The sequence below is a fragment of the Mustelus asterias genome, chromosome 8, assembly GCF_964213995.1.
Source record: "Mustelus asterias chromosome 8, sMusAst1.hap1.1, whole genome shotgun sequence".
Taxonomy (NCBI): Eukaryota; Metazoa; Chordata; class Chondrichthyes; order Carcharhiniformes; family Triakidae; genus Mustelus; species Mustelus asterias.
Window position 1 is genome coordinate 79,113,172 of NC_135808.1, and position 13,084 is coordinate 79,126,255.

General features: G+C 40.1%; 1 protein-coding gene across 1 annotated transcript in view; it reads left to right on the plus strand.

The window, feature by feature from the left end:
* Positions 1-13,084, plus strand: part of hmcn1 (hemicentin 1) — a 493,052-nt gene that overhangs the window by 200,686 nt on the left and 279,282 nt on the right. The window contains exons 18-19 of the mRNA XM_078218304.1: positions 4,713-4,840; positions 10,913-11,057. Coding sequence (XP_078074430.1) covers positions 4,713-4,840; positions 10,913-11,057 — 273 coding nt within the window. The remainder of the gene's footprint in view (positions 1-4,712; positions 4,841-10,912; positions 11,058-13,084) is intronic.

The following is a 13,084-nucleotide window of genomic DNA, read 5'->3' on the forward strand; positions in this document are numbered from 1 at the left end:
ACAAGCGCATGAGGATATTCAAAAATGTCTGATAGTGATACTTAGCTTTTAATGTAATTTTTTTTTAAAGAGAAGATTAAGTGATGCCAAGTTTTGAGAAATCTAGTAATTGTAGGAGAAATGAAATACTGAAGGAGGTAAGGGTTTCCCATCCGTCAGCAATTTTGAGTATCTTCTGTCCCTTCCTTGGCTTCATTTGTTTACACTCCACACTTGGAATTCCCCCTCTAAACTCTTTTGCCTATCCAACCTCCTTCCTACTTTAAGACCTTCCTTAAAATTCAGCTGTCATCAAGCTTTTGTTTATCTAATATGCCTGTCTTTGACTTAGCATCCATTTTTTACTCATGGCTCATTAAAAGGTCTTGAGAATTTTTTCCATGCTAAAGATGCTTTTTATTTGTATATTGTGGCATTCTTTCCAAATTTGGTAATATCTTTATATGGGCTTTACATTAAGTTAGTCTTCTCGATTATAAAAACAGGTGTGCCTGTAATAGTGCAAAATTGAAAAAAGAAAACTTCTTTTGTATCTGAATTGCATTGACAGGAGAGTTATAATCATAGGAAAACCATGAAATTTAAAAAGCGTGTATATAGAAACAGAAAATGCTGAATAAACTCAGCAGGTCTAGCAGCATTTCTGGAGAGAAACAGAGTTAAAACTTTTGGAAGTGTTGGTAAAACATCTTTGGAGTAAAAACTATGTTTACGAACACATTAGCTATTAAGGCCTTAATGTTATTTAAGGACAACATGACTTCTCCCTTCGGTGCAGTTAAATAGCAGCATGGTACTCACATATTGAAAGGTCAGTAACGGGACTTAGTCATTGGAATGTTCCCCTTGAGTACCATACATATGGAAGTAGGACTGGTGGAAAGTCTCCATTAAATGTTCTCAGTTAAAACTTCCCGAAAAGGCGATTCCTAAAGGATGGAGTGAGCAGGCATCCAGGGAAAAGAGCTTCCAGAAATATATCAAGTGTAAGTTTGATACAACAAAAATAATGAATTCTTGTGGCATTTGGCTAGTTTTAAATGAGGGGACGGATACAACTTTAGTGGCCATCACCATTTAAAATACCAAAATATACATTGATCTTAGATATTATCAGATACAGTTGGAGGCTTTTGTCACCTGACCATGATAAATCATTGCCATAACCTTTTATATTTTTTCCAGCTATTATTAATATGCTATGTTACTTGTTAATAAGAGCTGGAATGAATTGACCCAAATAACTATTGTATAACACAAAGTTTCCTTTGGCGGCAGAGTTCAACTCCCAGCCTCAATTGATGTTCAGATTTGATTATCTCCCTGATTACCAGCTCTTAGCCCAAGAAACTCAGTGAAGTGTTCTGCAGGAAGCAGAGTTCCGCCTCTTGTTCAAAAGAAAGGACCACCCACATTGTCACAGATTGTGCCATTGTATATAAGGGATGAGCAGATAGCTTAAATAATGAAGAATAGGTTAGATGCTGTATTTCTGTCATTCTTATATTTGTACATTTCTATATGGTGTGTCTGTTTTTACAGGCCTACCATTTCTGTTAGGAAATCCCAGAAATCGGGGCGGGGAGCAGAGGTCAATTCACACTTTGTAAGGCCCTGATTTCTGGCTGCCCCCCATGACATCACTCCCCCGACCACACCGCCCACCCTTGCCCCACAGCACACAAAGACGCAAGCCACAAAACTGCACAAATTGATTACTGCAGTGGTGCTTTTTAACTTGTAAAACATGCCCTTGTGAAGAATTGCTGAATTGGAATCCAAGCTCACCTCTGGTCAGAATGACGATAAAGATGGTCAATATTGCGATGTGTGAGTCTTGAGGTGAGCAAACATGCAACTTGCTGATGAGCAGTGAGATGGAAATATTTGACAATAACTTCACTGCAGTACAAGCCGGTGCAGGACAGAATGAGCCAGTCCAGTGAAGAAGCAAATACTCCAGTCAACAAGATGCGTTTGCTGCCATTCAGTAAATTTCAGAGTCTCATTCGGTTTCAAAAGTTAACTCCCTTACTTCCTCTCACAAAGCCAAATAAGTTATTGCCATAAATTCACACAAGTGAAGTACCCAGTGATTCCAAGCCCAATATCAGTGACAGTGTCTGCAGAATTCCATTCTTTGACCTATAAACTTTCTGAAGGCCAGTCTTAAGAGCAATGATGGTTGGAACTATCAGCATCTGACCAGCTGTAGCCATTATATCAAATCAGCAGTGGTTCGTTTTGAAAAACAGAATTTAGACAACAGAATATGGAAGACGGACAGATTTTAAGATTATCTTGCTTCATCCCTTGTTGGCATAGCAATTTAGATTGTTTTTTTCCATACTTTATCTTCACAAAATCTTGTAAAGATGTACTGTCAATCGTCAATATTGCTGAACTTGTCAAATGTTCCTCATTTCGCAAATAATTTTTAACTCTTTTCAATACCAAAAAGAACTTCCACCTGAAGCATTTGTGACTGGTATTATTAGAAACATTTTTCAGAATAGTTTCCACATTTGGAAAGGTCGCCAAGAAACCAACATGTACAAGTCTGTACAAATCAGTTGGTGATCTCGAAGCACAGAGCTCATCCTTATTGATGAAATGAAAGAATTGTTTCATTTCATCTTCAAAAAGATTGGTGTATGTCCTCCTGGTAGAATTCAGTTAATTTCTTACTGTTGTGGATATTAATTCTCATCCAAACTTTTCTCAAAAAACACGCAAAATAAATCAACAATTTTCTTCAGAGATTCACTCCTACTCTGCAATTGCACCATTATTGTATCACAAATAACATCGACAATCTCAACGATGATTTTCTGTTTCCCTTTTAAAGTGATTTCATTGTCTCAAGTTTTGTCAAAAAAAATTCCTGAGTCTTGTATACTTATCATCAGAGGGACCTGTATTCTTTGTTAATGTTAGTGCCTCTGCTTCCACTGAGCTATAGTCATTTTGAACTTGCATGACAAAACTTTTAACTGAGGTTAACAACTGTGTAGCATTCAATAAAGTTGTATCAACATTTTGCTGTGATTTGCTGACAGAATTAATTATTTGAAGTAAACGGTTCCACAAGAAAGTAAAAACAGAAATATTGTACTTTTCAAACTTCTCTGCTAAGGATTTTGCTTCAGCTTTTACATGTTTTTCTGAATTTGATGTGGATATATCCACAAAGCTTCCCTTCATGTCAGCAAAGTGTACATCAGCTGGTATTGTGCATCATTGCCTGATACGGCATGAGGAAATATGAACGAGAGAATGACATCTGTATCTACATGCAGCCAAAGCTTTGTGTGCATGTTTTGACTTGCCACTATAAATCTGATTGGTTATAATAGATACCCTGATTTATAACCTTTCCTTCTTGCATAACCTCTCTCACTTTATTTCCTGAAAAAACACAAGATTGTGGTAATTGCATAAGGAAAACTAAAATTATTATATTATAATGTGGTTAGACTGTGGAATTCTGTGCCACAAACCATTGTTGAAGCAGAATCCTTATATTATTTTAAAATTGAATGAGAGAATTCCTTGAAAAAGTGGAATATTAGAGGGAAAAGGAGTGTGCAGGAGAGTGGAATTAAACTAGGTGGATCAAAGGGTGAAAAACACCAGCGTAGACTTGATGGGCTGAATAGTTGATTTTTGTGCTGCAATGATCTGCAATTATACAACATCAAACGCATGAGGGAGGATGGGGAAACCAAATTACTTCGCGTATAGAGCAGTTTTTATATAAACGTAAATGTTAGTTTATGAAATGAAATGTTAACCGAGGGTACATGCATTATATTTCAACTCTCACAGGGCAAAGTTGTCCAAGGACTCTGGAAATGAATCAATTTAAAGCATATTCTGTCTTTCTCTCTCTCTCGATTATCTCCTGCACTTGGGGCAGGTGAGACAGAGAAAGCACATACTTATGTCTGTTTTTGTAGCTTGTTTTTTTTTTGCTGGAACATGCTGCTGGCCTGAAAGCAGAGACTCGAGTTTGAAGGGTGCCACTCCGTATCAAACCAAGGGGTCTCTTCTGCTCTTAGGGCAGCATGGTGGGAGAGTGGTTGGCACTGCTGCCTCAGTGCCAGGGACCAAGGTTCGATTCTGATCTTGGGTGACTGTGTTGAGTTTGCACATTCTCCCCGTGTCTGTCTGGGTTTCCTCTGGGTGCTCTGACTTCCACCCACAGTCAAAAGATGTGCAAGGTAGGTGGATTGGACATGCCAAATTACCCCATAGTGTCCAAAATGTGTATAGGTTAGATGGATTAACCATGTTAAATGCACAAGTTTATGGAAATAGGTGGAGGGGAGGGCCTGGTTGGGCTGTTCTTTTGGAGAATTGGTGCAGACTTGATGGGCCAGATAGCCTCTTTCTACACTGTAGGGATTCTATGGTGCCACCTGAAAGGATTTGCAGGTTGATAATCAACCTGTTCAACTACAGCATGAACAAACATTCCAGGAACTCATCAAACCCAGAACTTCTGACTTAGAGGTAGGAATGCTACCACAGCACCACAAGACACCCAATAAAGCACTTTAGGAAACCATTATCTTTTATTATAGTCAAGATCTTTATTATAACTGGCTATTAAACAAGCGCTTCAACTTTACAAAGTCTTTTGCTTTACTGATGTGAATACACCAGTTATCATTACATAGTTCAGTCAGTTAAGTTTTTTGTCCTCACAGTTACGCCACTGATTGGAATCAGACCAGCAGTTGTCAACATCATTGAGGGACAACCACTTACTTTACCATGTGTATTGTTGGCTGGAAATCCACTCCCTGAGCGGCGTTGGCTAAAAAATAATTTCAAGGTGAGTAAAAGGGAAAATTGCAACAGTTAAATTGGGAAATGGTTTTTACCCTATTGTCTATTAGTTGAGCTTGGGGCTTGAATGCAATTCATTGGTAGAAATGTATTGAAGATTGGTCCACCTGTAGACCACTGAGCTCCCAATTAGTGGACTCCAGGCTAGGAAATTAGGAGAAGAGGAGAATGTTTTTGTTTTTGGCAGGACAGCTATCGGGAAATAGAGAGTTCCTGCTGGCTCCGCTGAGAACTGGCATGATGACATTCATAAGAGTTCCAAGTTTGAACATCCTACTCTCCTAATCGAAGAGAGTTATGTAGAGGCACATGGTCATCATGTAGCACCGTGACCATGGGGTCATCATGTAGCACCGTGACCATGGGGTCATCATGTAGCACCGTGACCATGGGGTCATCATGTAGCACCGTGACCATGGGGTCATCATGTAGCACCGTGACCATGGGGTCATCATGTAGTACCGTGACCATGGGGTCATCATGTAGCACCGTGACCATGGGGTCATCATGTAGCACCGTGACCATGGGGTCATCATGTAGCACCGTGACCATGGGGTCATCATGTAGCACCGTGACCATGGGGTCATCATGTAGTACCGTGACCATGGGGTCAACATGTAGCACCGTGACCATGGGGTCATCATGTAGCACCATGACCATGGGGTCATCATGTAGCACCCTGACCATGGGCCCACTGATCTTATGTAAAACGTTCCCCAAGTTTTCCACCAGAAAGGTACAAATATAAGACTGATTGGAATTGAACCATATCAAGGTCCTATCAATGTAAAGCATGGCTTCAGGAATTATTTTAACTTATAATTATTTTTAATGTCAGAGCAGAGTGAGTTGGATTCAGGTGCTCAACTTTTTGAAGTAGGAGAACAAGTTGGTTAGGTTATGTAAGCATATTTTAAAATTGGGCATAGAGTTCAAAAGCAAAGTAGTAATACCATATTTGTACAGACCTACTTTACATAGAAACTAGAAGCAGGAGTAGGCCATTCAGCCCTTCAAGCCTGCTCCGCCATTCATTTTGACCGTGGCTGATCATTGAATTCAATATCCTGATCCCCCCTTCCCCCCATAATCCCTTTAGCCCCTAGAGCTGCATCTAATTTCTTCTTGAAATCAGATAACATTTTGGCCTCAACTACATTTTGTGGTAGTAAATTCCACACATTCACCACTCTCTGGGTGAAGAAATTTCTCTTCACCTCAGTTCTAAAAGATTTACCCCTTATCCTCAAACTATGACCCTAGTTCTGGACTCCCCCACCATTGGGAACATTCTTTTTGAATCTACCCTGTCTAACCCTATTAGAATTTTATAAATTTCTGTGAGATCCCCTCTCACTTGTCCAAACTGCAGTGAATATAATTTTAACTGACTCTTTCCTCATATGACAGACCTGCCATCCCAAGCATCAGCCTGGTAAACCTTTGCTGTACTCACTCTATAGCAAGGGCATCCTTCCTGAGATAAGGACAGCAAAACTGCATACAATACTGCAGCTGTGGCCTCACCAACACCCTATACAATTGCAGCAAAACATCCCTATCCCTATACTCAAATCCTCTCGCTATGAAGGCCAACATACCATTTGCCTTCTTTACTGCCTGCTGTACGTGCGCGCTTACTTTCAGCGACTGATGCATGATGACGCCAAGGTCTCGCTGAGTATCCACCTCTCTCAATTTACACCTGTTCAAGTAATAATCTGTCTTCCTATTATTGCTATCAAAGTGGATAACCTCACATTGATCCATATTATACAGCATCTGCCATGCAGATGCCCACACACTCAGCCTGTCCAAATCACACTGAAGCATCTCTGCATCCTCCTCAGAACTCCCCCTCCCACTAACTTTGTATTACCTGCAAATTTGGAGATAATACAGTCAGTTGCCTCTTCCAAATCATTAATATATAATGTGAACAGTTGGGGTCCAAGCACAGATCCCTGCGGTACCCCACTAGTCAGATGGCATGGTGGCACAATGGTTAGCACTGCTGCCTCACAGCACCAGGGACCCGGGTTCAATTCCCAGCTTGGCCCACTGTCTGTGTGGAGTTTGCACGTTCTCCCCCTGTCTGCGTGGGTTTTCTCCAGGTGCTCCGGTTTCCTCCCACAGTCTGAAAGATATGCTGGTTAGGTGCATTGACCCGAACAGGCGCCAGAGTGTGGCAACTAGGGAAATTTCATAGTAACTTCTTTGCAGTGCTAATGTAAGCCTTACTTGTGACTAATAAATAAACTTTAAAAGAAGAAAAAGATCTATTTATGCCAACTCTTTGCTTCCTATCTGCTAACCAGCTTTATATCCATCTCAGGACATTTCCTGCAATCCCATATGCTTTAACTTTATATAATAGTCTGTTATGTGAGAACTTGTCGAAAGCCTTCTGAAAGTCTAAATAAACTACATCCACTGATTCTCCTTGGTCAACTCTACTAGTTACATCCTCAAAGAATTCCAATAGATTCGTCAATCATGTGTAAATCCATGCTCACTTTGTCTGATTATACCACTGCCTTCCAAATGCTGAATTATGAAATCTATTTTAGGCTGCTGTTAATATTGTGTCCAGTTTTAAGGAGCCTTCTTTAGGAGGAAAGAAAAGTCTTGGAGAAAGTACAGAATAAAGTTCACTGGACGATATTAGGGGTGAGAAACTTAGTTATGTTGAGAAGTTGGGATTATTTTCATTGCAGCTGAGAAGGCCAAGAAGAAATATGTTGGAGGTGATGGATATTTAAAAAGTAATGGAGGTAAAGCTGTGTCCAGTGATTCAGTATATAGCAAGTACAAATGTAAGATCATCAATATACGTATGAAGCAAGAGAGAAGTTTGATCATTTATTCTCATGTTGAGAGATTTGGGAATATGCTATGCCTTGAAAGAAACATTTGTGGAATCAGGATTCAAAACCTCTTTGGAAAGGGAAGTGGATAAATATTTGAAAATAAAGGATTAACAAGGTACGTGAAAGTACAGGGGAATTGGACTAAGTGGATATCTTTTTCATAGAACCCACACAGGTGCAAGGGGCTTAATGATCATTTTTGCTGTAAAATCCCATAATTCTGTTGTGGGATTTGCTGAAACAAGTGGCCAGTAATCTTTATTGCCCCACATCAAAAGCAGTATAGGTTTTGAACAGAGGAAAATGGCATACTTACCTTTTTAGCAACATACATTTATACTTCATACACTGATAAGCCTGTGTGTTCTTTAATTTCAGACGTCTTAGCTATAATGCTTGTTCTGTAATGTATTTAGTGAGGAACCCTGTCCTCTGTTGGTACTTTGATGCACTAAAGATTTCAAGCCTGAATAGGGGTGACAGACGCAAATATACTGATTTCCTCAACAGTGCTATCCACAATCCAATGAGCAATCACTCATTCACTGTAAAATAGAAGAGAAACAAAGTATTGGGATAAAATCAGCAAGGAAAATAAGACTTTCCACACTTAAATATATCTAAATATTTAGTGTTGTCACTAGACCAGGCACTGAAACGAGATACCAAACAAGAATATTAATATTTTTTTGAAATTATATGTGCTATTATTTGTGTAACACCTACATTTTGAGATATTTTGGGGGTTAAAGGCAACTTGATTAGTACAGTGGTTTCTTCAAGCTTCAGGCAATCTTTATTCAGGAGAAAACACCTTAACATGCTGTGTACTAATTTAGCACACTTTTTTGCTTAATTGAAATACACTGAGGTGAAATGACGCACACTATAATTGAATCTTAGAATCCCTACAGTGCAGAAGGAGGCCATTCAGTCCATCAAGTCTGTACCAACTCTCCAAAAAGCATCTTATCCAGGCCCAACCCCTGCTCTATCCTCAATTGTTGTGTTCGGTCCATTGCTGCCCTGCAGTGGAATCTTTAGAGTTGGATGCTCATAGTGCTTTTGCACAGTTGCACATACCCTTTAAGTATTCTTATTAGTTCCATAGCAGAGTACTCAGTCTAGAAGGTGGAATGTCTGGCAAGAATAGGCCCCCATGCTTACCATGGCCAATCCACCTAGCATACACATCCCTGGACAATAAGGTGTGATTTAGCATGGGCAATCCACCTAACTTGCACATCTTTGGACTGTGGGAGGAAACTTGAGCACCATGCAGACACGGGGAGAATGTGCAAACTCCGCACAGACAGTCACCCAAGGCCGGAATCAAACCTGGGGTCAAAAGAGAAAATGCTGTAAAATCTCAGCAGCTCTGGCAGCATCTGTAAGGAGAGAAAAGTTTTGACAAAGCTTTGACAAAGGGTCGTCTGGATTCGAAATGTCAGCACTTTTCTCTCCTTACAGATGCTACCAGACTTGCTGAGATTTTCTAGCATTTTCTCTTTTGGTTTCAGATTCCAGAATCCGCAGTAATTTGCTTTGATCAAACCTGGGGTTCCTGGTGCTGTGAGGCAGCAGTGCTAAATACTGTGCCACCGTGTCACCCTATAAAATGTAATAACCCAAAAATATTTCAAAAGGTCTCTCCCTTGTGCCACAAAGCTGTAAGGATCTAGCCCATGAAGTCTACCAAAGTATAGATGCTAGTCAGGGTTCAGTGAACAGGAGATATGCACCTCAAAGTGGGGGCCTATTCTTGCCAGACATTCCACCTTCTAGACTGAGTACTCTGCTATGGAACTAATAAGAATACTTAAAGGGTATGTGCAACTGTACAAAAGCACTATGAGCTAAGCTTAGCTCCTTGAGCATCCAACTCTAAAGATTCCACTGCAGGGCAGCAATGGATCGAATACAACAATTGAGGATTGCAACAGACACTGTAGATAGATTTTCTTCCATTTCTTACCCTTCCCCACCCCTACAATACACCTTTGAAACACACCAGATCTGAACATGCCTAAACCCAGCTGAACTTTCAGGTTCAGATAATTTGAATGATCTATTCTTGTCCTAAGCAGCAACCCTTTAACACCCTTTTCTTTATTGGCAATTCTCATACTTGATGTCTGCCCAATAGAAACCCAAGAAAGTTCATATGTTTCCACCTGTTTAAGGCAGGAATTCACTAAACACACCAGGGTTGACTCCAGGAATACACATTTAAGTGCAAAACAGATGGAAACCTAGTTAAGTGAGCCTCTACTTCAATTTGCTTCACCAATATTACAGAAACAGATACAATATGGGACATTAAACAATGGTAAATTGGGTAGCACAATGGATTACTGCCCTGTCCTTTCACATTAGGGTTGTAGATTCATGTTCATGTTGAAAATGGAAATAGAAGTACATTTCTAGGATAGATTCGGTGGGGATCTTTAATCAGGTTGTGTAAAGTCAGGTCTCAGATTGCTTGATATTGATACAAAGTGAATGAAGTAGGAAGAAAGGTTTGATTTTATAACATTGACATTCTATTAAAAATATATGTTTAATGGAAAAAGAAAATAGCTATTTTCATGGCTCCAGGTGGAATTGATCATAACCTCTTTTGTTTGTATAAAATCTTTTAAAGACAATGTAATGATTACCACCCACTTCCCTCCCTGCCTTAAAAGTTGCTGAATTAGAGGCGTGTGTATGAATATGATTGGAGACAGCATTTAAATTTCCAAAGAAAAAGACAGAAAGGGAAAGGTTGGAAATCTGAAATCTAAAGCAGAAAAAGCCAGCAATTCACAGCAGCTGGTCAGAATCTAAAGGTGAAAGCAGTTCAGTGATTATCAGTAATTGCACATTTCAGAATGGGTAGAAAGTGGAACCAGAGGCAGATGCTGGGGAAAGAGAAATTCGTATAGGAATGATGTTTGTCAAATTCATATCTAAATACAAGAAGGAAAAGTTAAATCAATGACAACACTTCAAATGAGAAAGTTATTCCCAAAATTGTAACCTTTCTTTTCCGTTTCTGTGCGCAATCATTTTCTGGTCATATTTAAACTCCTGTTCCTATTTCCCTATGAATTCGAAATCTGACATCATACCATTAAAATGACCAACCTCTGAGTGCACGAGCTGGTTAAATATCAATGCTGAAAAATTCACCACCTCTTCTCTAGGTGACATCAGATGGGTACGTGACGTTACGTAGGGATGGAAGCCTTCACATTGAAAGAATTCGCCTACGTGATGGTGGGAGGTACACATGTGTGGCCAGTAATGTGGCTGGAACAAAGAACAGAACAACTACTGTGAATATATTTGGTGAGTGCTATTCAACTGCTTTTCGCAGGGGATTATATGATGACAATGGGAAGGAACATTGAAGTCTCAATGCTTTGTTATCATGGCATGATTGTTTGGGACTGGCTCAATAGACCAGTTTTTTCTTGTCTGTTTGTTTGTATGTTTTGAAACTACTGATTGACAGTATTCTCTCTCATGTTACCTGTTAAAGAAAATAATGCAAAATTATTCACACTCTTTGTGAATACTTGTACAATATAGTAACTTTACCAGATGAGTCTTCATGGACAACAATAGAAAGCTATTTCATATTACAGGCACGTTTTTTTGGCTGGGCTTCCTTGTACCTTTATTCATTTATAACTTTGCTTTGATAATTATATATTTTTAAAGTTTATTTATTAGTGTCACAAGTAGGCTTACATTAACACAGCAGTGAAGTTACTCTGAAAATCCCCTAGTTACCACGAGAATTTAGCATGACCAATGCACCTAACCAGCATGTCTTTCAGACTGTGGGAGGAAACCGGAGCACCTGGAGGAAACTCACACAGACAGTGAATAGATAGAAACCCTACAGTGCAGAAGGAGGCCATTCGGCCCATCGAGTCTGCACCGACCACAATCCCACCCAGGCCCTACCCCCATATCCCTACATATTTACCCACTAATCCCTCTAACCTACGCATCTCAGGACTCTAAGGGGCAATTTTTAGCATGGCCAATCAACCTAACCCGCACATCTTTGGACTGTGGGAGGAAACTGGAGCACCCGGAGGAAACCCACGCAGACACGAGGAGAATGTGCAAACTCCACACAGACAGTGACCCAAGCCGGGAATCGAACCCAAATCCCTGGAGCTGTGAAGCAGCAGTGCTAACCACTGTGCTACCGTGCCGCCCATGATCCAAACTGGGAATCGAACCCAGGTCCCTGGCACTGTGAGACAGCAGTGCTAACCACTGTCACTCTGCCCCATTACAATATTATATATATTATTATATTATATTGATAATGTATTAATCTTTATTATTTCTGAATATGCTTCCTTTATTTTCTGCCATCATATTTGCAATAGAAACATAGGAAAAGAAGGAAACTATTCACCCCTCAGCTCTGTTCTGCCATTCGGTTAGATCAAGGAGGATCTGTACCTCCTGGGGAGGCGATGGCCTAGTGGCATTATCGCTAGACTGTTAATCCAGAAACTCAGCTAATGTTCTGGGGACCCAGATTCGAATCCTGCCATGGCAGATGATGGAATTTGAGTTTAATAAAAAATATCTGGAATTAAGAATCTACTGATGAAACCATTGTCAATTGTCAGAAAAACTATCTGGTTCACTAATATCCTTTAGAGAAGGAAATCCACTGTCTTTACCCGGTCTGGCCGACATGTGACTCCAGAGCAATGTGGTTGATTCTCAACTGGGAATGGGCAGTAAATGCTGGTCAGCCAGCGACGCCCATGTTCCATGAATGAATAAAAAAAATTCCATTTATCCATCCGAGCTCCATAATCATTGATTTCAATTGTGAAGTTTTCAACTGAACCACCATCCAAATCCTCTTGAGGGAGATTTCCACTGCCCTTTTTTTGTGAAAAATGCACATTGAGTTCATTCCTATAAGATAAAGGCAACATACTGCAGATGCCCGAATCTGAAACAAAAACAGAAAATGCCGGAGAAACTCAGCAGGTCCGACAGCATCTGTGGAGAGAGAATAGAGCCAACATTTGACGAAGGGTCATCCTGACTCAAAATGTTGGCTCTATTCTCTCTCCACAGATGCTGTCAGACCTGCTGAGATTTTCCAACATTCTCTGGTTTTGGTTGAGTTTATTCCTAAATGTTTTAACTCCAATTAAAAGATTTTGTCCCCTTGTTCAGCATTCTACCATCAGGGGAAATGGTTCCTCTACATACATTCTATCCAGTCCCTTTATCATTTTAAATACTTTAGGGGCGATTTTACCATCGTGTTGCGCCCATTTTTGGGTGCGACGTGGTGGTAAAGTGGACGTAAAGCACTTGGTGCCAAT